The sequence below is a fragment of the Schistocerca nitens genome, chromosome 3 (assembly GCF_023898315.1).
Source record: "Schistocerca nitens isolate TAMUIC-IGC-003100 chromosome 3, iqSchNite1.1, whole genome shotgun sequence".
Taxonomy (NCBI): Eukaryota; Metazoa; Arthropoda; class Insecta; order Orthoptera; family Acrididae; genus Schistocerca; species Schistocerca nitens.
In genome coordinates, this window is record NC_064616.1 from 747,792,248 (window position 1) to 747,819,766 (window position 27,519).

The window sequence follows — 27,519 nt, forward strand, 5'->3', positions numbered from 1 at the left end:
GTAATGGAGTCATTATATACCGATGTCAGAGGATAGCACACTCTTTGTCAGTTTACCAAATTATTCAAGGATTTTATTATTATTTTCATCCTCCTTCATGATCTTCAGTAGCAAAGTTGCCTTCTCAACTGTATTCTTCTGTAAACATGACAAATTGTGTTCTATCATTTTTAATTGTTGGTATGTTCTGGTTTCTTTTTTCTTTTAATTTGTAGTTACATAATACTTTGACCATGTATCACAAACAAATTCACGGCAAAGGTTGCAGTTTTTTACAAGAATAAGAAGTGACTATGTTTATGTAAAATTTTATTACTTAATAATAATAATAATAATAACAATAATAATAGACTGCTGATGTTTTCCTGATTTTGGGGGACTCATACCATTAATGAATCACATATATTTGTAAGACAAAATACTGTGTTTAACAATAACAAGCATTTACAAAGTATATTTTAATAAGTATTCCATAAAGTTTCAGAATTGCAGCTGGGTGTCATTGATATCTTGCCACGATGTTTCAGCTGATAACCATTCAGCCGTCATCAAATTAGCAGTGTAAACTAGCAATCTCCAGTTTCAAACTCTCACCTTAAGATAGATTAATAGTAGCCAGCCGAAGTGTCATGGCAAGATGTCAACATCATCTGGCTGCAATCCCTAAATTTCAGGGAACACTATTTATGATGGGAGAACTTGAAAAATATATTTTAATAAGACTTTTCTCTTTTCTACTAGCATTAAATGAACGCAAAGCTGAAGTACGAATTCAGTACCAGGATGTTCCTGGAGATATTTTTAGTGGAAAGCCTAAACGAAATGAATTAGTAATTAGAGTCCAGCCAGGTGAAGCTGTTTACATCAAAATGATGACAAAAACCCCCGGAATGACATTTGATTTGGAGGAAACAGAACTGGATTTGACATACGGAAGTCGGTACAAGGTAATTTCAAGAATTAATCTTTGATTAATTATTGTTGACTAAAAATACTGCATGTTTTGTCTGTATTCATTTTTAGTGATCACAATGTGTTTCTGAGATGGCAAACTTTTTTCATTTTTTATATGATGTGTAAATCAGATTGGTCCTCCAAAAACAAATGGAATTAAGGACTAAATGATTTATGTTGTTGGAAATATATGAAATAGGTGCGACATGCATAAACAAAATAACAATGTTGTAACAATTTGTTCATACTTGTAAAAAATATTATGTTTTCAAATATTATTCGCGATTTCTTTTAGTTAACGCAAAATGGTGAAAATTGTTAACTGTACAGGATGACAAAACAAAATTAGAATAATAAGTTGACTCATCAGCTTTCAGAAGTTCTATAAGCTTAAGTAGCTAAAAATGAAAACTAAGAATCTTGAAAATGTTAAGAAAAAATGTAAAGAAGGAGTAAGGTGCAGGCGATGAGTCAGAACTGCTAACTGATTATGACAAGAGAGATTCAAATTTCATAGTACTAGTAGGAAATGCAAGAGGTGATATATAGGCTAAAGATAAAGAGGTAATTATTGGAAGGAAATGGTTATTACTGTACTGATGCAGCACTACACCTTTCTGCTCCAGCATTAGAGATGACTTCTAAGAGTCACTATATTTCTTGTCAGCATGGCCAATAGAGAGGTGTCATCATTATTATTATTATTATTATTATTATTATTATTATTTGTGAGTGTGTGTGTGTGTGTGTGTGTGTATGTATTGATTGTCTTTGAAGTTCCATGATTTTGAGGGGTTTTATTACAGCTTTTAAGAATACACATGCCTTTGCTAGGGAAAGAGAAACTGAAATTATAGATTTTTTTATTGTTTACTGTGTTCAGATTTTATGAATTTATTACCAGATTTCATTACAAGATACAAAATCTTCAAGTAAGTTATTTCTGTTACAGGAAGTAAAAATGCCTGATGCATATGAGAGACTGATACTTGATGTATTCTGTGGATCACAGATGCATTTTGTTCGCTCTGATGAACTTTCAGAGGCATGGAGGATTTTTACTCCACTGCTTCATGAGATTGAAAGTAAAAAAATTGCTCCAATTCCATATGTGTAAGTATACTTATTTTCTTTTCTCTAATTTCCATTGTAAATTGTACTCTGATCTAATCTTTAATTAGTTCTTTATTAATTCTTACATGTTCCACTTGAACTGTTTGCAGTAAGTGCAGAATAGTTGTAGTGCTTTAGTAGAGGTTGATAACTGTGGTAAAAAATCAACAAATTCATGTTCTTATTTTGCAAAGAATTCACTTTAATTTCCATTTTACAGCTGTAGAATTGGCATGTCATGTTTCCATTTCTTCACAGTGTCAGAAAAATAGGTTTTGGCAAACTCTACACAATACTCATAGTATTCCTTGATGAACATCTTTTTCCACCAAATCAAATTTTTAAGTCGGGTAAGGACTGGAAATAACATTAGAATTCATAACTAAAATAAGGTAGACAGTGAACTGATGAGTCTAAATCACTGTTCTTTCTCTGTCACGGATGCTGTATGGTTGAGAATATTGTCCTGTGGAAATGGTACTTGTCTGACAGTGTTTTCCATTTTTCACTCAGCTCCTGTTTTAATAATCTATTAATGAAGTGTAAAAGGCCCACTAATGATGATGTGGTTGTTTACGTAATCTGTCTGGATTGTACCATAGGAACATTAAAACCACTTCTGTAGCCAAGGAAGTGCCCTTTGCCACTGTTGGTGTACTGTCGCCATCCTTTCTTCAACGTTTTTGTTGTTGGTGCATGAGCGAACCATGTTTCACCTGCAGTCATGTATAAGTGTACAATGTCTTGGAAAAGTTGTGCCTACCCATTTCCAGATCTAAGTTGAAAATTCTTCATCTGTTTTTGATTGAAATTATCATCACACTGGCATGATTTCACAAAATAGCTTGTCATTTCATAGAAATGTATCCACCTTTGCAAACTGTTTTCGTATGTTGAGGTTCTCATGGAAACATAGTTGTTTTGTGTATTTTAGAATACCCATGGATAGTTCAGTATGGTGTTCTGTCACAATAAACATACAGAAAAATACGTATTGTCTTTGCATTATTGTATGTACAGTAAAATATGAGTGTATACAGCAGTTGTCACAGTGTTGAATGTGTGTTCACTTACTTAATTGTCAGTACTGTTATGGATCCTACATATTAGACTTTCAGTAAACTGTATTGAAACATATTGGAAGCAATTGATAACTGGGGGGACAGATGACTGTTTTGATTGATAAATTGGCATTAAATTTGATATATCTTTGCATTTCAATTATGTATTTTGCTCAAAAGGTTTTATCATGAATCAACATCACACAATATCATAGCGTCATTGGAAAGTGAACATAAGCTGTGCCAAGATCATGTACTCACAGAGGAATATAGTGCTGAGTGCCAAGAATTGAGCAAATTCGAATAGCTGCAGTTTTTGGGAAGGAGATATTGCAGTTGGAGATTTTCCGAATGTGTGAGATGTCAAAGATCAGATATAATTTTATGAAATTCATTTGGTTTTGAATTTTTGCTATAGATAGGAGTATCTTCAGAACTGCCAGAGGTGGAATGAGCAAAGATCCAAGGTCAGTTTCAGATGAGAATGCAATGTGCATAAAGGGAATCTTAAGTACAAAAATAATAAGCAAGCATGGTAGTGAGAAAGAAAAGGAATAATCAATGTGTGAAATGAAATACATTACATAATAAATAATTCCAATTTGTGGGGAAGGAGACACTTTCAAAAAGTTCTGACTGGAGGAAAGAAAAAGAAAATAATTTGTAGAATGGACTAATTAACTAACTTAGCAACAAAAAAAAGTAAGATTAATGGAATGAAATGAGGAATGAGAAATGTTCAAGAGTGTGAAGGCGAGGGATATGTAGGTGCCAAAAAAATTAAGAAAAGAATGAGAAAGTCAGTTGTCTATATAATAATATCATCTACAAAAAGGATGGCAAATAGAGAAAAGTTTTACCTGCAGTAATGTTGAACTGATGCATAAATTAGATGGCTTGTACTGTGCACTATATCATAATTATCTTCATTCAATATTGCTATTCCTGACAGAATTTGTGTGTGTGTGTGTGTGAAAGGGGGGGCATTTTTGTTCTATTTTTCATTGTGAGCTATTTCTCTGTTTCTAGTGGAATAATATACAGAGAAAAGGACTGCAGACAGAAATTAACATAACATTGATTTGTAATATGCACAGTGAATTAAATAAAATGTAAAATTCTTGTTTCATACCAGTACTCCATTCTTCACATGAAATTACTTCTCTTATTCCTTCCAGCAACAACTTCCATTTCCATTCTTTCTCATTTTTATTTCCATGTTAGGTATGAATTGTAAAAATGTTTAAAAATATATGATACATGTGTTATGACTTTGTAATACATGTTTATGATGACTTTATAATACGCGTTCTCAAATCATTGGGGTGTGTGTACATAATGCCCATTATTATCCAAGTTTTTATTTGCTCTATTTGGCTCATTAACGACTTGTTTGCACCAGTAAAGAACTTAAGTAATCAAATAAAATCAATTTAAATAGCACAGAGTGATCGAAATTGTGAAAAGGTGAATACCAAAATAGAATGAAGATCAGGAGTTATGTTTCATAACAGATGAACAGAGCAACAGAGCAAGAAGGAAATTCAGATGTAGGCTTTATTATAAACAAGAAAATTAAAAACAATGTTGCAGATATTAAGGGAATCTCAGTCAGAATGGTGTGACTTGTTTCAAAAACAAAATCATCATCATCCATTTATCGTACACTACAGGTTATAGCCATTTTCCAGACTTCTCCATATATTACAGTCTTCAACAAATTACATCCAACTTTGTTCTGCTTGTTTCTTTTTCATGAATTCCTCTTTTATTGGGTTGTCTTGTAGATTTTTCTTGCAACAAAGAATCCAGCATAGACTCTTCTTCATCCATCTCCTAGCATCATGCCATGCTTTATGCATGTCTCCATTTCAGTTTTGTAACGGACACAATCATGTCGTCAACTTTTGACTTTTCTCTTATCTGTTTGTTCGTTTTTGTGTCACTTTTTGTTATTCACAATAAACACATTCTTCTCCCTCATTAATAACAGAGTTCCATAATTGGGGATTAGGTAGTTGCCCCATTTTTGTTCTTCCATTTGGTATTTAAACCATGAATGCCTTCTTATTCAAATTTTCAACATTTAATCCATGAGATTAAAAATTTTCCTGACATGTAGATTGCTTGGTGAAATTTTTGTTGGATATTTGTAACTTGCTGCCACAATATTTTGGTGCAGTCTTCTGCCTCTCTTTAGGTGAACACTGGCAGAAATATACTGAGCTCGCCTATGTAAAATCGCACTGATAGATAAGTGTTGTAATGAGTTATATCTGTGCAAGCACTATGTGAGTGCATGCTCTTCTGCTGCAAGGTGCACTCAGTGGTGAAAGCTCGTCTCATTGTATCTGATCAGTCATTTTCAAACTGTGAAATTGCAGAATAGTACTGGCTATGCAGAGCAGTGCATGGTGTATATAAAGTGTGGAAACACTTTCAATTATTTGTTGCACAAGAACTAAACATTGTGCAGATGTCATACATATTGCATTTTCAAGAGAAAATCTGAAAGTTTTTTTTATAAACATTCAATATGTGACCCATGAGTGACCAGCTTGGCATCGTAGACTGTAGCAAGTGCTTCACGTATTCTCTCCCGGAGCTCTGCTACAACACAGAGTAAAGTCAGTACATACACTAGATCTTTAATGTGTCCCCACAGAAAAAAAGTTACATGGAGTCAGATCTGGTGATCGGGGAGACCATTTCATGAAACAGTTGTTTCCTTCTGTAGCACAGCCGATCCATCGATGCGGCAGCTCCGTGTTCAGTTACCCATGAACTTCACGATGGAAATGGGGTGGAGCCCCATCGTGCTGAAAGATGAACGGAGAGTCTGATTGCATTTGAGGCATCAGCCATTGCTGCAACGTGTCCAAGTAGGCATATCCAGTGACAGTGCTCTCAGTGAATAAGAATGGTCTGTACAGTTTTTGATGTGACAAGGCACAAAAAACATTTACCTCTCAAATTCAATGCATTCGTGTGGATGCTTTGCACCCCAGATTCGACAATTATGCCTGTTCACTTTCCCATTAGTGTGAAAAGTGGCTTCGCTGATAAAAATTAAGTGATCAACAATGTCATCCTCATTCAATTGTTGCAACTGCGAACTAAACTCAAAACGCTTGTCTTTGTTGTCTTCAATGAGCTTCTGCACTAGCTCCAATTTGAATGGTTTCATAGACAGCTCCTGTCGCAGGACTTCCCACACTGTCATTGGAACCATTTCGTGTTCACTGGATGCACGATGCACCGATTTTTTTGGACTCCTTATGAATGTCTCTCATACACACTCCACATTCACTTCACTCACACTGGGACGTCTGCTTCTCTTTGCCGGGCACAAGCAACCACTTTCCTTGTTAGTGGCTTCTTACCGTGCTTGGTTCTAAACATCCGTTGAACAGCTGTAGCACACTTGTTTTTGTCGAACTTCAATGCACAGAAAGCTCGCTCCACTCCTAAACTCGCCATGTTTGTGATTAGCGCTGACTCTCAGCAAATTACCAAACTACTACATTAAAAAAAAAAAAAAAAAACTTTCAGGCTTTCTATTCAAGATGACATGTATGATATCTGTACTATGTTTGGTTCTTGTGCAATAAATAATTGAAAGTGTTCCCACACTTTATGTACACCCTGTGTGCAATTTAAAACCACCATCCTAATTGATAAGAAACTCAGACAGCCGTTTTTCCACTGATTCATTGATGATAGAGCTTCAAAAGTTTTATGTACAGACCACAATTTTTGTTTCATTCTATTGCATCAGATAATCAGTAGAAATACAAGTTTTGCAATAACTTACTGTCTTGCAGGAGGCAAATACGCTGCTGGTGTTGCCAACGTGATCCTTAACAGTGTGCATTGTTTTCCCTTTGTAAGATTTGTTGCATGTGCATGGAATCCTATAGACTTCTGCCTTGCAGAACTCTTAAGTCATCTTTGATATTTCCCAAACATGCCAAGATTTTTGATGGAGGGCAGAAGATCACTTTAACCTTTAGTCTTCTTAATAATCTGCCTATTTTTGCAGAAATATTCCCAGTATATGGTAGATGAGCTGTCGTTTTGAAGACTTCAACCTCTTACTTGTTTTGCTGTTTGAACATCTGAAGCCCTGTCTGCACTTGCTGAGACAAATGTACATTGTTCAGGAACACAATTTTTAGGATTCCAGTTCCAGTTGCAGGTTGTTGGCATCTGAGAGAGTATGGGCTTGGTGGATCAAGGTCTTATGAATGCCCATTGTTTGTGCCCGTCTGTGGAAACTAGTAACCTGTAATTAAAGGTCTGTATGATTGGACTGTTGAAATATAGAATGTCTAAGTGTGATATCTTTCTTCCATTTCACTAAAATGTCTAGAATGGGAAACAACCTGCTTCCTCCATTTGCATAGTTAATTGTGTTTTCATGTATGGAGTTCAGATTTTGTAGGAACTCTCTGAGACTGTCAAAACCTTGAGCCTAAACAATAAAAATATCATCAATATAATGTCATCAGTCTAGTGCCAAAGTTTTGTTGGTTTTATAACTGCTGAGTTGATTTCTCACTCCTCTAAGTCCTCCATAAAAAGGTTTGCCACTAAGGGAGACAGAAGGGACTGCCCATGGTGACACCATCAGATTGTTAAAAAATGCCTTAGGTAAACAGTACAAAGTGAGTACTTATTTTTTTAATTAACTGAAATGACAAATTGGTCATGTAAATGAGTGTTGAACACTATGAATGGACTTATTTTTCATATACCGCCAGAAAAGTTAATTTTACTGAGTGCTGAGGCACTTTCTTCAGTTGTTCATGGCAAACTGAAACCTACTCAGTGTCATTACCAATATGGTAATTACAGTGAGGAAGTTGAGTTTAGTTGCTGCTTTTTCAGTATGATCTGTCTGGCAGCATTGAAGAAGATAGTGGTGGGTGTGCAACACTCCAGGGAGGCAATTGGTGGAAGGCAGCACTTTCCTTGCCATTTTGAAGCTGAATAACTCAGTCCACACTGTCTTTACATTCACCCTAGTATCTGAAAGGCACTTTCTGCGAAGAGGAAATGTCCAGTTGTGAAACTTCCTATCGGATTAAAATTGCATGCCGAATTGGGACCTGAACCCAGGACCCTTGTCTTTCATGGGGAAGTTTGCAGAGTGAAGGTTCATTCTGGAAATGATCTCCCAGGCTGTGATTAAGACATGTCTTTGTAATATCTGTTTTTCAATGAGTTCTAGTCCCACAAGTTACACAGGAGGGCTTCTTTGAAGTTTAGAAGGTAGGAGATCAGCTACTGGCAGAAGTAAAGCTGAGAGGATGGTTCATGTCATGCTCAGGTAGCTCAGTTGGTACAGCACTTGCCCACGAAAGGCAAAGGACCATCCAATCATGAAGTTTGTCAAAGAAATGTCAACCATGCTGACTGCTGTTCATCAGTGGTGAAGGCTGGAATTTGCATGCCAATATTGCAACTGAGTGGCAACAGGTTGCCTTTTCAGGTGAATCATGTTTTATTCTCCATTGGCATAGCAAGTCTGAATGCAAACCCCCAATGACAATTGTTGGAAGGGTCCAGTCTGGATGTGGGAGATGTTATGGTCTGGGGAATGTTTTCATGGCATTCCCTGGGTGATCTCGTCATTCAAAGCACAATGGTTCAACACAACTATGCGTCTATTGTTGGGGACCATGTTCATTCATACATGCAACTTGTTTTTTTCCATGGTACGATGGCATCTACCAGCAGAACAATGCAATGTGTCACACAGTTCGCGGCGATGTGCATACTAGGATGAGTTTACAGGACTCCCCTGGCCACCAAATTCCCTGTATTTAAACCCAGTGGAGACTCTGTGGGACCACTTCAATTCAGGTGATTGTACCATGGATCCTCAACTGAGAAACATTATTCAGGCTTTTGACAGAAGGTCACATTAATATCATTGGAAAGTATATTCCATTAACAACTTTGTGTCTAATTCTCAATAATAGAAGAAATTGATCTATTAAAAAGTGAGGATGGACATAGAAGAAGAAAATAATTTTGCAGAAGAAAATTAATTTAAAAATAACAATACCATAAAGAAATAACTATAATAGAAAGATAAAGTAAAATAGAATTTTGACGTTATTACTGGCACCCAGTTCTGTATAACATACTTAGCAACTGGGAAGCAGGTGTCCCTTAGGCAGACAAGTCATCTTTTTTCATTGATATGTTCCGACAGTTTGACCCCGGGCTTCCCTTTTGGGGTCATATTCTGCTATACAACATCAGGTATTTGTAGTTTCCCTGAATTCTGGAACTTGCACACCAACATAGCCTTGCATCCCACTGCCTTTCTGGACTCAGTTTACAGAAAGCTCCTTCCATCTACCCATCAATTTCTTCTCGTACTTCATTTTTTCCATATATTCTCACAACAATTTTATTGCCTTTATGGAGTATAGTGTATTTTTATTTATTGTCATAATGTATTGTTATCATTTCTTCCATTCATTCCTTGCTGATTCTATATCCATCTGTAATTCTTGCTCTATATCTGCCTGTTGTAGTACTTGAGTTAATGCTGACACATCACATACCGTATTTACTTGAATCTAAGCCGCACTTTTTTTCCGGTTTTTGTAATCCAAAAAACCGCCTGCGGATTAGAATCGAGTGCAAAGTAAGCGGAAGTTCTGAAAAATGTTGGTAGGTGCCGCCACAACTAACTTCTGTCGTCGAATATATGTAGCGCTACGCAGGCACAAAGACAAATACTAAAGTGCGCGTCATATATCTTGGCGGCCGAGTTTAGGTTCGTTCTGCGCATCTGACGTCAAAACATACAGTCAGCCAATGAACAGAGAACGACGTTGCCAGCTCTCGACTGTAGGACAGAGCACGGACGAGTGTCTTCAGTTTTAGAAACGTTCAGTCATAAATAAAGTAATAGAACAAAAGCAATGTCTTGATAGCAGACTTTGTTTTTTGAAAGTTTGGAAAAACCATTCTTTATGCCAATTGCTTCATTTTCTATTAATTAATTAAACCAAACAAGCAATAAGACTCTTAATTCAGGCGATAGCAAGGAAAGGTGTTTGTATCAATTTCACGAACCGCTTTTTCGCAATAAAGAACAGCGGTAATTGTTTATTTCCTATTGTACTTCGACGAAGTGCGAGTAATTTATAGGCATACCAACAGTGTTTGTCAGAATTTTGCGTGACGTGTTAGATTCCTTATGGAGAAGTATTCTAGGACGAGCTGCGTTAGCGTAATGGTTAAGGCGTTGGATTAGAATGCGATAGGAAACGAGTTCAAACCTTGTGCGATGCTAATTATTTTTTTTATTTTAAAACAATATCGAAGTGTCTTACTTCACGAATTTTATTCGTTTGAATGCAGTTTTTTGAAATTTCTAGTGCTTTGTCTCTTCATTAACTCTTTCGCTGCTGCAGTCACGTGCTCCCCGCATTCCGCGCTGTGCGCGATTTTGTAATCACTGCACTGCTCGCCTGTGCAGACACATGGTGTTTCCACTGCTTTGACACACTTATTATTCGATTTCACAAAAACTATTTGGCCCAAAAATTTGATTTTTACACATCTTCTTGACTGATACCTTCCCCCCATAAATGACAATTTTGTTTCGATGTTCAACCCAGTTATTGTGCAGCATTAAATGTAGTAAACCATTGCACGAAATTTTGAAGAATTTGCAGAGGTAAAAGTCCATAGCGTATACTTTCCGTATGGTCGATTTTAGTTGCCACAATGTTGAGAATCAAATGTGGACAAGGTACCTAAATTTCATATAAAATTTACTGTATAACAATATCTCATTTAATTTAAGTACCACATAGGTGTCGTATGTAATATTGAGAAATATTCCGTCTTTCGGGACTGTAATAAAAGTTTTATTTACACTGGGCACGTTTGGCTTTATTTTAAAGCACTTCAGTCAGTCAAAGGAAGTGGGGGGAAGGTATCAGTCAAGAAGATGTGTAAAAATCTAATTTTTGGGCCAAATAGTTGTTGTGGAATCGAATGATAAGTGTGTCAAAGCAGTCGGAAACACCATGTATCAGCACAGGCGATCAGTGCAGTGACAAAATCGCGCACAGCGCGGAATGCGGGGAGCACGTCTCTGTAGCAGCGAAAGGGTTAATGCGGCCGTGGTGGCTTTACTTCATAAACTGCGCGCTCCCCCCTAAACGTAAGCTTGCGAACTATAATGTACTATGGCGCTGTTTCTCTTGGCGCGTGCGTCGTGTGCAACTGGCAACGCAGCAATCTTCCGCGTCTGGGCGGGCATGCGCGAGCCGCCAAGATAAAAGAATTCAACTATAGCACCAAAACCTCTGCGTCAGTAAATAAATAAAAAAAAAAAAGGTGGAAGACGAGCTTTTTTTTCTCCGCCCCGAGTCTCGACCACTGCATTTTCATACATTATCCAACGAAGTAAATACAAATTCCGTATTGTTCCTCTTCGAACGTAGCAGCATTTCAATGTACTACGAAAATCTGACTGGCAAGACTGTTTGGGATATTTGTCAATATGGCCAGCTCTGCTTTCTGAATTTTTTCCTAACTGTGAGAAGAAATGGTTGCTAATAGGAACTTTTATGAATTGTGAATCACATGCAGTATTCTCTTCACCATAAGAATAATGCGAATATAAACATTTTGCCATGTATTCTTTCGTGTTTGCTGCTATCTCATTTAAATCCTGTCCGCCTAATAAACTACGAAACTAGAGTGAGACAACAGCAGACGCGGAAGAATGTTATACCATGTCATGTTTATATTCGTATTATTCTTATGCCTAATAGTGATACAGTCAGAAATGAAGCACGGCAATTGATTAGATTTTTAAATCTACGATGACTCTAATTTCTGTGCATAATGTAATGTACTAAAGAGGCGTCTGCAAAGATTTTCAAACGGAAAAAATTTTCGCTAAATTCTCGTTCAGAACATCTTCTATCATACGCAGTCTATTATTTGGTTCTTGTTGATCATTATCAAAGAAAGCAGCAGTGTAAGTAGCAACGAATAGCAGTCTCTTGCCATTGTTTCGCTAATGAGACGATTCTTCTCTTTGTTTTTTTTAATTGTAAGCGGCGGTAGTGTGCACAAAGGCAAGCCATGCCACGAGCGGCAACAGGCCGTAAACCCTCATTTTCAGAATGCGACAAACAATGCATGACACAGTACAGTAATACATTTTCAGCTCTGAGTGACGGAAACACCTATAACAAAGAGAACTGCACTTGTCAGATCAAAGAAAAATAAGCAATCAATTCAAACCAGACGAAGCACGTGAAAAAGGAAGGGTACCCGTATAAATACGGACTGAGCGCCTGACGCATAACAACGGCTACCTGGTAAAGCTTAACTGCTAAGCTTACGACTCGAACCAAACTACTACAGCTGTATCGTCATTCATTTGACCTAAATTGTGTCTCATATTACAATGGACCAACTTTGTTTCGATTTGGAAGTGCGGCCTAAAACTTTTCTCTCCCCTTGAATTTCGAGTCTCAGATTTCAGGTGCGGCTTAGATTCGGGAAAATTTTTTTTCCTCGATTTCGAGTCTCATTTTTCAGGTGCGGCTTAGATTCGAGTAAATATGGTACTTTTAAGTTATCTTATATTTCCCAGTCACGTTAATGTGTTTTCCTTCATCTTTGCCTCCCTTCCTTCTTATACTTCATGTATATCTCTTAACCTGTGTTCTGGAAGACGCTGTCACTCCCTTCGTTACATACATTATTGATTTCTTCTCTGTTCCCTTTGAAGAAGGAATGTGTGGTTCCCAAATATAGGAGTTCTGTTTCCTTTATGTGTGTTTTTGTTGGCTGCACTATCCTGAAGAATTGCTAATACATTGCAAATTTAAGACCTGAATTTTAGTAACTTTCATGTATCCACATAGTACACTGTTTTTAATATGTCACTAATGTCTCTTTCCTCATGATTCAACACCTCTTATTTGTTATGTGTTTTTATTATATGCTTGCAAAATATTTCTAATTGTAATTTGATAATGAGGTAATGTTCGACACAGATAAATTTGATATCTTTTTTAATGCTCTTGCTTTTTCTCTGCCCCATTACCTTTTTTAACTCAGCAGTGCTTTTAATGTTGGACCATATATTTGAAACACTGTCTTCATGCCATCGACTTATCAAAAAACTCGTGCAGAGTGCTTGAGGGAGCACTTTGACAGCAGAATTTAATGTGCAACATGCTGACGTATACTGTACTGTTCGTTTAAGAATCTGTTTTGAGCTGTGCATATTCAGTTTCCAAAGACACTTTGTAACATAGAATGTTGTTTACTTTTTACAGATATGGTTCACGTGGACCAAAGGCTTCTGACTACAAGTGTGATGAGAACAACTTCAAGTACTATGGATCGTATAAATGGGTTCCACCAAAAGCATGACTATAGGAAAGAGAATGACATCCGTTCCATGATTTGCTTTGTCTTTCATTTCATGCATGTCTTCCACTCAGTAATGAAATGTTACCATTGTAATAAGAGAATGATGATAATTTATATAGTTTTAATTTGTTGTTCAAGGTCTAGGGTGGGGAAACTGGGCATTTTTGGGCCACATTTATATATTTAATTTATCATAGCATTTTGGAGGAGTTTTTTAAAATATAATGTACTCATAGCTCAAATTTTGTATACTTGTAATATAGAACTCATGTCACTCTCTAAATATGTCAACATTTAGAAGAATTGCCTAAGAAAATCTTCACCAACTATGTTATTTGAAGTTTGCAGTTTCTGCTGAAATGCCATTTCGTTTACAATCAGCACAAAATATTGTGTAAGATTAATGTACACTAGAGTTTCTGCCTTTGATATTGACTGAAACTGTAACAGCAACAAAATTATTTAATTTATGAACCAGTATGATTAATCACAAATTCATGTACTGCAATGTTCAGTGAAGGCTGACATTAGCAATCTGTTCCTAGTGGTGATTCTTATAAATTTTTGTAGATATATTTCTGTATTTTAAATGGATGTGATACTCATTACAAAAATAGCAAATGACTCACTTGTTATTATTTTATGTATTGGTTTTAATCCATACATATTGTGTTGTTATTTATATTAATGTGTGGACATTGTGTCTATATCTTTCTCATCATGTTGAAGTGGAGTTACAGTTTCGAGGAATTTTCTTATTTTAATCTTGTTTAAATTTTTGTTCAACTTTTTCTCATTTTATTTATTTGTTAAATTTGAAATTTGTCTGTCTTTGAATCACAAAACTGTCCCCCTTGTAATCGACATTGCTCAGTACTGCCAGTGTGTCCATGTTATGTATTCGTGTTAATCACCCAGACTATTTACGATGGTGTTTTACAATAAGTTGAATACACAATAGTATGTGCAACATATTACATAATTGATTCATCATAGACATTAGACAGTGGTAGATAATACACCATATTACATGAAGTGGATATAGGCTTTGGCTAGATAGAGATGGAGTATACAAAAACAGTTGCTGACTGAAGTAATGCCAAACACACTATTTGACAATATTTTAGATTATTTCATTTCAAATCACCCAGACTGTTTTCTTGTAATTTACTCAGTTTATTATTTTATGCAAACACACTAAAATTGTACGCATGTGTATATATGCTATTTCTGCAAAGCCCAGTCATCTTTAGTGCTCATTCTGCATGTTATCCACTTTTATTTCTATTGAATTTTTTTCTAGTTTTATAAATTTACTTGTATGCCATATTGAAACTTGTTACAGATACATTTTGTAAGAAATACATTTGCTAAAGCTAAGTGTTACAATCTCTTTGTGCAACATTAAGAACTTTGAAGATTAAGTGTCATTAATGACCAAATAATCTTTGATTAACTCAAGAAGGGCTATTGTATTGCCACCATTTTTAATTACTCTAGAAATGTTTTGTGGACTGTTTATTCCAATAAGATAAATGCTTTTGTATTTCATGAGCTTGTTGCTTATTCCATCAGGATTCTCACTGATACGTTACAGTTTGATTTATTTTTATTCTGGTGGAAACATAGTGCAAATTTTGTGAATAATATTTATTTAAAATATAGTTATGAAATTAAAATATTGGGTATTTTTATGGATTGTATTGTTATTTATAGAAATTTATTTGTACAAATAACAGATAATGCAGTATTTTTGGATATTTATATAATGACTTGTTATTTAAAATACAAAAATTAACTCCAAAATATTTGTCTTTTTATTTTTTTAAAAAAAATCCTTCAATCCTTTGTCTGTTCACTAAGCGGACTGTTGGTTTTGTATCTTTTCACATTAATAAAATCAAGTATACATTTGACATTAAATTATTCAATATTGTGTTCATAAAAGAAAAACACTTCAGATGGAAAATGGGGGCGGGGGGGGGGGGGGGGGCTTTGAGATTGGTGAGTTGAGTAAGCCATTGACAAATTCCTAATACACAACTGAGTCAGAAATAACTTGGTGGAATGTCTACAGGCAGTAATGTTCTTGAATAAGGGGGATGATAGAAGAATGGAAGAGACATTCAGTAAGGAGACAGGCAATGCATAATTGCATGGTAGCAACTCATCCTACAGCATATCTGTCATTCCCCATACCCCTTTGGCCTGTGTTCTGCTTAATCCACTCTCCTGTTCCTTGTCTAGGCTGACTCTCCTGTCAATTTCTTCTCCATCATAGCTCATACGTATCTTGATTTCCTTATTTCTGTCACTTACTCCAGTTCCTTCACTTTTGCCTTTCACTATTTTTGTGTGTTCTGGCTTCTACGCCATCCCTTGCATAGACTCAATGAGCTGTGCTACACACACACATCTGGTACATGTACCATATTGGTTGAGATGGACCTGCACTCACTGTCAGCAGAAATTTCTGTCTTGAGTTTTACAGCCATTGTTCTTACGTTGTGTTACATGGCTGCATTAGGTTGAGAATTCCTTGTGGACACTTTGGGCAGTCTGCACTGATACACCAATAAATCGGGCAACTTCATTCATGGTGCGGTCATGGGCATATCCAAACACAATAGCTGCTTTCTGCCATTCTGTCCCAGCTTCACACTGATCCATGTTACTGCACTTGTTCCATAAAAACAATGGCACATATCTGTCAATTCACTGTCTAGACTAAAGTCAGTAGTGCGGTGTCACAGAACACTCATGCCAGGTATAAACTACTCACAGCACTCCAAAGTGAACAGTATGCTCTTTTTAAGGAGGGGCTAATACTTTGTCCAGTGAGCATATAAACTGGTGGAATCTGCAAAAGAAAATGCATCCATAGGCACGAACAGCTTAAAAGAATTCACTTAAGCAACAAAGGTGTATGCTGTCTGTGTGCTATATGGCCTCTTGGTCAACAAATCTGCTCATCAGCTTAGGCAATACTGACAAGGACAACCTATCATTGTCTTTTGAGCCAACTAATTAAAACAATAAATTCTTCATATTGTCAAATTTGAAGCTTGTGTTGTAATTAAGTAAAAATCATTGCTCAAGTGGACTCTGAGAACTTCTTTGTGGACCTAATTCCAGAAGGATGATGTGGATGCCAAAATTTGGACTTGGTCACAATCCATTATGGCCCATCCCATTGCTGTCTTCAGTCATTGCTGATTAATCTGACTGTAACACGCAGGTGAACCATCAATTTTCCACAAATGTTCCAGAACAGCTTGTACCATTTGACCTATAGTTGAAATCCACATACATGGCATCTTGTCGGGAGGACGACGGTTCAATCCTGCGTCCGGCCATCCTGATTTAGGTTTTCCGTGATTTCCCTAAATCGCTCTAGACAAATGCCGGGATGGTTCCTTTGAAAGGGCACGGCCGGCTTGCTTCCCTGTCCTTCCCTAGTCCGATGAGACCGATGACCTCGCTGTCTGGTCTTCTCCCTGAAACAACCAACCAACCATGGCATCTTGTACACACTTGTCTTCCAAAATATCAAGTCATCCCTCACGGAATCAACGAGAGTTGATCATTTTAAGTGTCGGCTAAAACATTACATTCATGTTATGTTAGTAAGAATCTAATCTAATTTGGAAGAAATTTTTGCTGTAGGTGTTAGAGTGTCCACAGATTCAAACCTTTTCTCTTCAGTCCCTTGATTCAGGATGTCCGCCAGCAGTTTTATCATGGGCAGATGGAAGAAAAATAAGTAAACTGTTTATTATTTCAAAAATAATCAAGCCAACTCTTAAGAAGAAGAAAAGAAGATCATTGATTTAACTAACTGCTACAGTGCTAGCAAATTACATATGACATAAGGGGTCAGTCAAGATCAACTATATATACTGGGAAAGCTACCTATACACTTAATGAAGGGCACCATACATATTCAAGAAAAGAGGTTTGAGTGAACATCTGGTTTAGTGGAACTAATATACCGAAAGTGTTGAGCATTCTACAGAGAGAAGGTGAAGTTATTAACATTGAGTATAGAAAGGTGAACACGTTACCTCTGAAGTGTATATATTCCTAACCTTTCCCTGTGACTTGGCCCGTGTATGCATTTAAAACATATATTGAATACACCAACTCCTCCTCCCACTCTCTGTGTCCATCTCTTCAAATTCAAATGGCTCCAAGCACTATGGGACTTAACATCTGAAGTCATCAGTCCCCTAGAATTAGAACTACTTAAACCTAACTAACCTAAGGACATCACACAGAACCATGCCCGAGGCAGGAATCGAACCTGCGACCATAGCAGCAAAGCGGTTCTGGACTGAAGAGCCTAGAACTGCTCGGCCACAGCGGCCGGCCCATCTCTTCCTCCCTCTACCGGATTCTGTAAACCGACTTCCAAATACCACTTCTCAGTGGTCAAGTAAACATTTCAAAATCGATTCTGGAAATCTACTTCTAGTTGCCGTTGTTCCATTTTCACAATCGAGTTTCGCTCCCTTGTAAAAGCATAATCGTTTTGAAACGTGCTTGGGTTGGCAGGTTACGTCTTGTTCTCAAAATATTTGGTTAATATGGACGGAGTGGCCCATTGTGTAGCGAAGGAGAAGCGGAAATATTAGACTCAGTATGAAGCTGTCCAACTCTAATAACCAAGTGAAGAGGAACAGCGATTGTGCTGACTAAATCGTAAACTGGAACAGCAGTTTTCCAGATGCCATATTTAACTGGGCTACCAAATCCGCGTAATACCTTACCATGTAAACTCGACAGCAAAACCCGTTTCCCAAATTCGATTTTCGTGTTTCGGAAGATGTGTCGCATGTAAACATAGTGACCGAGTGACTCCTTACCAATACAGAGCTGCTTGAATTCGTCAAGAAACTCAAAATCTCAAGATTTCATGGAGTGTTTATGTGGAATACATTGCCAAAGACGATGTGGAAATGCAAGGATTGTGGGACTGTAAATTCAGACGTTGCAGGAGGATCTGGAACACACTGGGTTAGATGTGTTAAAAAGGCTAGAAAATATATTCTACTTTGACTCGTTCAGGAATTTGCATCCACCAGAAGAACTGCACTATTACTTTGCCAACAATCATGTGCTTTACAATTTTCGACACCACCTAGACTTACGTTCATATCTCTGTGGTCATTTCTGTCTAATGTTTCAACTGACAAATGCATAAAAACAAGCACAATGCACATCATTATGTCAGTTGAGGTTTAGATGTTATGTCGTACACTCTGACTTTAAAAGAGTGCTCAGCTGTATTAAGTGCAAATTACTCCCACACCCTCCCTCTGGCTCCCTCCCCTCCAATATATTTAAAGAAGTGAGAATGGAGTATTGTATTTATCAGTCTGGAAACATACAACAGCATTCCAAATACCTCAGTGGCAAACAATAAACATCATCTAGAAGGTGGCAAAGTTTTGGAGATTCCTCCTGGCTCATATGACACTGATGATTTAAATGCAATTATTAACTGATCTGTAAAAGTATTTGACTTATGCATAAACATTAATACATTCAAAATAGGGATAAAGCTGACACAACAGACAACAGACTTTAGCCAGGAAGGCTCAACAGGGTTAGCACAGAGTTCCTGGAGGAGGTAAGTTTTGGTTAATAATACCAAGAAACTTTAAAAGTCAGATCAACTAGCAGGTATTTTACCTGTTAGCATGATCCATGTTGAGTGTAATATCACAACGAATTCATACCTCAACAACTAATTAATGCATACTATCTACAGATCTTTCCCTAAGTGGAACCTAGATACAAACTTGTTGAGGTGCCAAGCAAACTGATATACCGCTGAGTGACTGTTCAGACATTAGACCATCTCGAGTTGAACATGTTAACCAGGATGGGATTCTGGTCCATTTTCGAAGAAAGAAAATCATGGTACATTTTATGTGGTTTTAGGTTTTTCTGATGTAGGAAACTCTTGAACAGTTGTTGGGTATTCAGCTGGGTGGCATCCTCCAAATGGTGTGGTAGTTTGGCAAGCCAACTTCTTGCTATCTTCAGGTGTTCCTCACTATTGGGTGGTATCTGATAGGTGCCGCCTTTATATGCTCTATCTTCATCCCTCTCCCTCCATGACTTCTACAACTGGCGCCTATGGGTGCACACCTGATGTAGTTGTGGGGATGTGCAGCACTGGATGTTGATCCAGGGCCTTCATTAGCGCTGCAGCTGGAGCCGGACACAGACCTCTGTTGGCATATTGGCTTTTTTCAAGTGCTACAGATAATAATGCTTGTATTCAAGAAGCACAAGCAGCAGAAAATGAAACAGTTTTGGATAAGTGGGTGTGGAAAGTGCTACAAATGTCTGTATCAGATGAGGATCATATGAAACTTTTACCTGTGCTAAATTCTGGAGTTCAGCTGACATTAACTTCTTGTCATGAGAACTCTACAAGTATCCAGTCATACCAATAACAGTGAGACGAAGTTAGGTGACAAAGACAGCAGTTCAACTGGAAACGCGTCAGTTCATTATTCGGGTTCTGTAGACAGACAGGAGGGGGAATATGAATAAGCATTCCAACATTTACGACAACTGTAAACTAACAAGAGCAAAAGTGTTTCTAAGTTCTACATGTTATCGCCGGCCGTGGTGGCCGTGCGGTTCTAGGCACTTCAGTCCGGAACCGCGTGTCTGCTACGGTCGCAGGTTCGAATCCTGCCTCGGGCATGGATGTGTGTGATATCCTTAGGTTAGTTAGGTTTAAGCAGTTCTAAGTTCTAGGGGACTGATGACCTCAGATGTTGAGTCCCATAGTGCTCAGAGCCATTTGAAACATTTGAATCTACATGTTATCTACATGGTAATCTACAATATGTCTGGAACAATGAAAATATCGGCTTGCTGTGCAATATATACTCAAGGTTTCGTTCTTCTTGCTATAAGGGCAATGAATTTGGATGCATGCTCAGCCCACAGAGGTTTAAAGAATTAACGCCAGTTGTCATGATCAGTTGCTCAAAGAAAAACGAGAGTATTAAGACAGCCCCTATAGACATTGCTATTGAATTTCAATCATCCAACAGTTTCTCTCCTAGCCCCATGACATGGGCACTGTCGTTGCATGATAATGTCATAAATTACTCACCTCTCACAGGAACCATGCAGCGATTAGTAAACTGTTGGAAAAAATTAGTACATCTCGAGAGAAGCTGTCGATTTGGATTCGATTATGGCATATGCCACCTGGAGGATAGTAGACGTACTGATAACGATTTCAATGTTGCCTGCCAACAGATAGCGTAGTGGCATAGATACAAGAGTGTCATATGCATCTACCCTTTAATAGAGTACGCTCACAGCAAGGAGGATCAGTGTGATGCACAAATGTGAAGCAAGCATGCAACCATGCCACAGAGACTCGTGATTCCTATAGCACAGTTTGAAAGGGGACAAATTGTAGCCTTCCATGTAGTGGGATGGCCCTTTTACCGAATTGCTACATAAGATGGATGTGCTGCGACAGTTGTGCAACAATGCTGGTACCAGTGGCCACGTGAACATTCTCGCACCTATAGATGAGATTCTGGACGCCCACACAACACAGATGCCTGCCAGGATCGTCATACTGTAAAGACAGTAGTGGCAGATCATATAGTTATCGCAGCACAGATAAGGGGGCATTTGAGCCCAGCTGTGTCAACATGAACTGTTACGAATCGATTATTAGCAGTGCGACTATTGGCACACACAACTCACGCCCATGTTCGATTGGTGGTGTCAGAGAAACCTTGGAAGATGGAATGGCGTGCTGTGGTCTTCAGCGGTGAAAGCAGATTCTGCCTGCAAGCAAGTGATGGTCGTTTGTACATATGACATAAATGTGGTGAGTGCTGTCTCGTAGAGTGCATTAGTCCAAGACACTCCGGCCCCAGACCAGGTCTTATGGTCTGGGGTGCAATAAGCTACAATTCACTTTCACCTTTGGTGTTTATGGAGGGAATGCTAAACCAGTGCTTGGTACTTGTAGAATGTTGTTAGATCTGTTCTTTTGCCATTTTTGCAACAGGAATGTGATTTGTTGCTCAAACAGGTTAATGCTCGTCCACACACTGCCCGTGGGACTCAATGTGCTCTACAGGAATGCGCAGCAATTTCCTTGGCCAGCACGATTTCCGAATTTGTCTCCAATCGATCACTTGTAGGATCAGCGGCTGCATTTCCGCCTATGTAAGCTACACCACATACCAATATGTGTGTTTCAGCATGGATCGATACCTGGTACCTCACAACGGCTTGCGCTATTGATCTGTAAGTGTAATCATTTGATGTACTCGATATGCACTGTTGCAACAATAAATCTTGAGTGAATTGGAAACCTCTACAAGGGTGTATTAATTTTTTTCTGGCAGTGTATAAATGTGGTGGTGTTGCTTGCACCAGTGAAATTCCATGGTGGCACCTCAAAATTCAAACACTGCTACAGATGTGTTGGGCTTCTATGACCAGTACTGACGACGTTCTCCACTGTTGCTGCTTCTCTCAGACCGTTCAGAACAATACAGAGTGCCAAGAATCGACAGACAGCTACTTGGTTGACTGTCTTTCACCATAGTAAACCGAGGAACGATGACGAAATCCAGTTTGAAGATATGGCGACCTAATCTAGTCTGATAAAAAAAAATAAGAAACTACAAAAAAGAACATATATAAGCTAATTAAGGAAAAATTACTCAAATAGCCTAAGAAATTATTAAATTAGAAACTGGAAAAAATAATGATGCAAGTAATTTGACATAATAGGAATTGGTTGCTACTTACATACTAATATAATTGTATCATTAAAAGGCTGAGGATTAGCAAAAAGCCCTAGCTGATTATGACCTTTTCGAATTTGTATATAACATAAAACATGTCGTTCTAAAAAAGTTAAAAATAATTAAAAAACAAATAACCAAAAGAAGAAAATCCAAAATAAATATAAATAATCATGGACCATCAAAAGTATCTGTAGAACAAATCTTCATAAAAGAATTCCAAATTCAATATATTAATCTGTCAAAATATTAATTTAACAGATAAACAGTCTAAAAAAATTATCCTCATGGTCCTTCCTTACTAATGCAGATATATCTTAAGATAGAAACCAAATGGGCTCATGCCAGTTTGTATCCAGATCACGCAAGGATTTAATCACCAAACAGACCTCATTATTGGGCTCCTGCAGACAAAAGTTTTCTTAATCCAACAATGAGGTCGTAATCTGCTCTATTGATATGAGCTCTTAAAAACAATTTTGCTGTTATCCCTAAGGTAACTTAAACTTATAATCATAAACTATGCATGATGATAAACATAAATTAATTATGTAGTGATGAGTTTAATTATTCTTCATGTCATCTCAACAAAATATCATCATTAAATATAAAAACTATATAAAAATAAAGTGTCAAGCTCTGTGGGATTTTCTTATCCTGAAGAACAATTTGAGCCTTTTGCCTTAAAATTTGAATTCTAAAATTTATTAAGAGAGAGCTGATTTCTTGTCAAGTTATTCATTCCAGCCACTAATTAAGAGACTAATGACTATGCTACATTTGCATGATCAAATATACCACAGCACTTTAAATTTTTAACTTTCTTCATTGAATTAGTTCAATTCCCTGTGGCAGCTGAGATCGGTACCATCCTCGAAATAATGATATATATATGGCTGCTGTATAAACCCAGTGGTGTCTGTTCTGTTGTAAATGTCCAACACAGAAGACAACATGCATATATAGTATAAAAAATACACATCCTTAAAATATAACATCATTTATTGATAACCCTACTTAAGAGTATTAGTACATTTTCTGAAGCACATATATAACCATTTATGTGTCCACAATACTTTATTCTATGTCTGCAAGTAGCTGAGCAGTTATAGTCTTCAAGGTTCCTTATTGATGCACTTTTGAATATGTCACTCATTCACAACACTTTCTCATGGCTGCATTCATGGTTTTATCATATTTAATTATTTTAATTTCTAGTTTTAACGTATTTGATGTTATAAATTATCAGCTTTATTGTTGATTTTTCTAGGTGCATATATTATAATAATTGCTGCTTCATCATCAGATTTAAATGACTCTTTATTAGGTTCTTTATGCTCTGTTCCCAAGAGTATTTCCTATGCAGATAGATCAGTTTTGATTTTATCATATTTATTTATTTTAATTTGTAGTTTAATGTATTTGATGTTATAAATTATCAGCTTTGTTGTTGATTTGTTATTATTCCTTTTCCTTTAGCTTTGGCTTGCACTGCATCATGTTTAGCTGAAACCAAACATATTTCTTTTGATTATGCCAAAGGGATATCTGAATTATTTTCAGGGTTTAATATTGAGTATGGTGTGGATGGTTTTACTTTATTTTATTTTATTTTATTTTTTTGGTAGAGCAACTAGAATTGTACTTATAATATGTATTACTGGTTTTAATTTTTTGGATGGTGAGTTTTATTATATTATGTACTTTATTAAGATTGGTGTTATATATTTACGATTTATTTGTAGCTGAGGGAGTTACACATTTCTATTATGATAAATTAATATATTTAGCCTGAAAGAGTTTCTTCTTTTATTTTTAAAATTTTATATTTACTTTATTGGTACAAAAATTTTATTGATTTCATTTATTTAGTGGAATTTGTTAAGAAATAGGAAGTTAATAGAAGTGTAGTGACACTACTGTTTGAGATAGGAAAAGTCGGTTTAGGCGCAATATTTCTGAGCTCACAGGTTACAGCCAGGCATGGGCCTGTTTATAGTGAGTTACGCTCACCAGCAGTTGCGAAGTAAAATAGAGGCCACAGGGGTGTAGAACCGCCAGAAAAAGTGCACGCAACAGTTTGAATGGCGCAAGTCACAGGCAGAAGGGGCCCACTGGCCAACCTAAGTGTTATGAGTACATGACGCGGAGTGGCGCGTTTAACAAGACAGAGGCGCACAGTTGCACATGGAGATCGGAGAAGTTGAGAGCGTAAAATTCTTGGGATTACAACTTGATAATAACTTCACTTGGGAACAACATACTAATGAACTGCTAAAGCGCCTAGACAAGTCTGTGTTTGCAGTGCGAATGATGTCAGACATCATAATAAATAGCTGCCAGTTCGCTAACAAAGCATTCAAATGTGACAGCTCTCCTGGACAGCGGGGCATATGTCTCACCACTGGCTGCACACAGCAGCAGATGGGGTGCCAGCGTTCCAGTCGATGGCAGGTCGCTGGTAAGACCCTCTGAGGCCAACGCAGAGTCCGCAGCCAGCCAACTGCAGGCCACGCCATGGCCCCTGAGTTGGCTGCTGGCGCATCCTGACGTCACCGCAACTCTACAGCCATACAAGGCCGCCACACAGTAGTTTGCTGCACGGATTGCTGAGGCAGCCATTCCGCACCAAGCTGTTTCGCAGACTGCAAAGTGGTGTCTTCAGTATTGCAGGACCTGGTGATGCAGACCAAGGGGAATGTAGCACTGTAGTTGTAAACAATAAATCACTAGGGCAGCTTATTCTCTATCCCCATAATAACCTGTTATGTTTCCACTTTCCAGTTCAAATACGATAAAGTCGTTACCCATTTCTGCACAAATCTTTTAATATTTTCTTCCTTTGGATCGTATTCTTCCCCTGACCAAAATTTGTTCAAAATTTCCATCTGCTTTCTCTTGCCCCAATATTCCTCAAAAAAGTGAGCACCTTATTTGAAAATTGTTTTCCCCTGAAGGTAACTCAAATTAAGCAGAAGTCTAATAAGAAACCATGGATCACACAAGGGATATAGATATCATGTGAGACAAAAAGGAAACTCTATCTGATACATTGGGACAACTTTGATTGTAACATTATAGGTCATTACAAAAAGTACTGCAAAATATTGAAGAAGGTTATCCAGAAATCTAAACACCTACATTACGAGAGGAAGACAAATACATCCAGCAATAAAATAAAAATAATATGGGATACAGTTAAGTCAGAGACAAGTAGGAACAGAAATGAGGAGGAACAAATAGCTCTAAAAGTAAATGAAACCCTGGTAACAAACGCATGTTGTTTTGCAAACAATTTAAACAAGTATTTTGTCTCTGTTATTGATAGCATGGGGTTGTCAGGTTCAGTAAATAATGCAGTGGAGTATCTCAGACCAGTGTACACAAGCAATCTCAGTAAAATGGAATTGACACTTAATTCACCCAAAGAAATAGAATCCATCATTAAGTCCTAGAAATCAAAGCATTCTAGTGGTTATGACAAAGTTAATAAAATAGTGTTCATGTGAGCTTAGTCATATCTTAAGTTATTTGTGTAATCAATCACTTGTCACAGGAACATTCCTGGACTGGCTTAAATATGCTGAAGTTATACCTCTCCACAAGAAAGGGGACAAAGAAATGCCATCAGATTACCGACCGATCTCTTTTGCCAGCTTTTTCAAAAATCTTTGAAAAGGTTATGTTCAAGTGTCTACTTAAGGCCGGTATCACACTATCAAATTTCTTTGTCCAATATCTTTGTCCAATATATTTGATAGTGTAATAGGGACTTTGTCAAATGTCGTCCAATATTTGATCAAATCTAGGGCCTCGCTGTATATTTGATCAAAGAAATCGCTTGTCTTCTGTTCACTGCAATGTGACATGTTACCACATGGAGCGCTAGCATCGCTGCAGCGTTCTGTCGTCTGTAGTGTTTTTATAACCATTGCCGGTAAATACAATTGGTGTGTGCTGACAACTACAAAATTAATAGAGATGTCTGAAGCTGATGAGGCGCTTTACAACGTGAGGCACTGTGAATACAAAAATAGATTAAGAAGATTGGAGACCTGACCTGACCTGACCTAACCTAACATAACATAACATAACCCTTTCCTGTAGCAAGGAATCGGAGTGTTACAGTGAGCCTGTCTTCTGAAGATGTAGCAGTTCTTAAGTGAATATTGTGCTTTGTGATATGAGGATACACTTCATTGAGCACATACAGAGATGTATGCTCATCCATTCTTAAGTAATTGATGTACGACTTGACGTCTTCCACTGTAAGCTCACGTAACCAGTTTTGTAGAATGCTTTTATCGTGTCGTCGTAAAACCCACGGCTTCACCAAGATTAGATTACTTTTTCGTTCCATAGATCCGTGCTGAGGAGATCCTCATGGATGTGGAACATGTCGAGTTTGTTAAAGCTGAAATAACAATACTGATAGTATGAATAAATACAATACATCATTTGTTTCTATTAAAAATTTCGCCAATGGAGTAGGAGTTGGCCAGTAGTAAGTCTTTCAGACTCCTTTTAAACTGATCTTTATTTCTAACTAATTTTTTTATGTTTCCTGAGTAGTGGACCCCTTTTTGAACTAAAGTAAGTGCTTTTAAGTCCTTGCGCAGATCCTTTTTGTTCCTGGTACTGTATATATGAACTGAATTGTTTGCTGGAAAAAGAGATATATTATTTAGGACAAATTTCATTAAGGAGTAAATATACTGAGAGGCAGTAGTTAGTATACCGTCCTTTGAAGAGGTTTCTGCAGGACGTCTGTGAATTTACTCCACAAATAATACGTATTACACGCTTGTGGACTCTGAAAACTTTTGTTTGACTTCAAGACTTACCCCAAAATATTATCCCATATGACATTATGGAATGAAAGTAGGCAAAGTATGCAAGCTTTTTCATTTTATGTTGCCTATGTCTGCTAACACTCAAATTGCAAATACAGATTTGTTAAGGCGTTTCTGCAGTTATGTGGTGTGCTCCTCCCAACTGAATTTATTATCAAGTTGTAATCCCAGGAATTTAAGACTGTCAACCTCGTATGTATGGTTCCTTTTTTTCCCCCACTTCTTTTCCGCATGTGCACACAATGTAATTGCGGTACGTGCAACTGCTGCGATTAATAACAAGTTGTTGTCAGC

General features: G+C 37.3%; 1 protein-coding gene across 4 annotated transcripts in view; it reads left to right on the forward strand.

Annotated features, from left to right (window-relative positions):
• Positions 1 to 15,281, forward strand: part of LOC126248736 (glucose-6-phosphate 1-dehydrogenase) — a 312,938-nt gene extending 297,657 nt beyond the window's left edge. Inside the window, exons 8-10 of one of the 4 annotated variants that reach the window (XM_049950056.1) lie at positions 742 to 947; positions 1,907 to 2,067; positions 13,466 to 15,277. In XM_049950056.1, coding sequence (XP_049806013.1) covers positions 742 to 947; positions 1,907 to 2,067; positions 13,466 to 13,562 — 464 coding nt within the window. In that variant the 3' untranslated portion in view covers positions 13,563 to 15,277. Of the gene's footprint in view, positions 1 to 741; positions 948 to 1,906; positions 2,068 to 13,465 lie in introns of all 4 variants that reach the window. The other 3 variants (XM_049950055.1, XM_049950058.1, XM_049950057.1) reach the window with 3 other exon arrangements.
• The last annotated feature ends 12,238 nt before the right edge of the window (positions 15,282 to 27,519 follow it).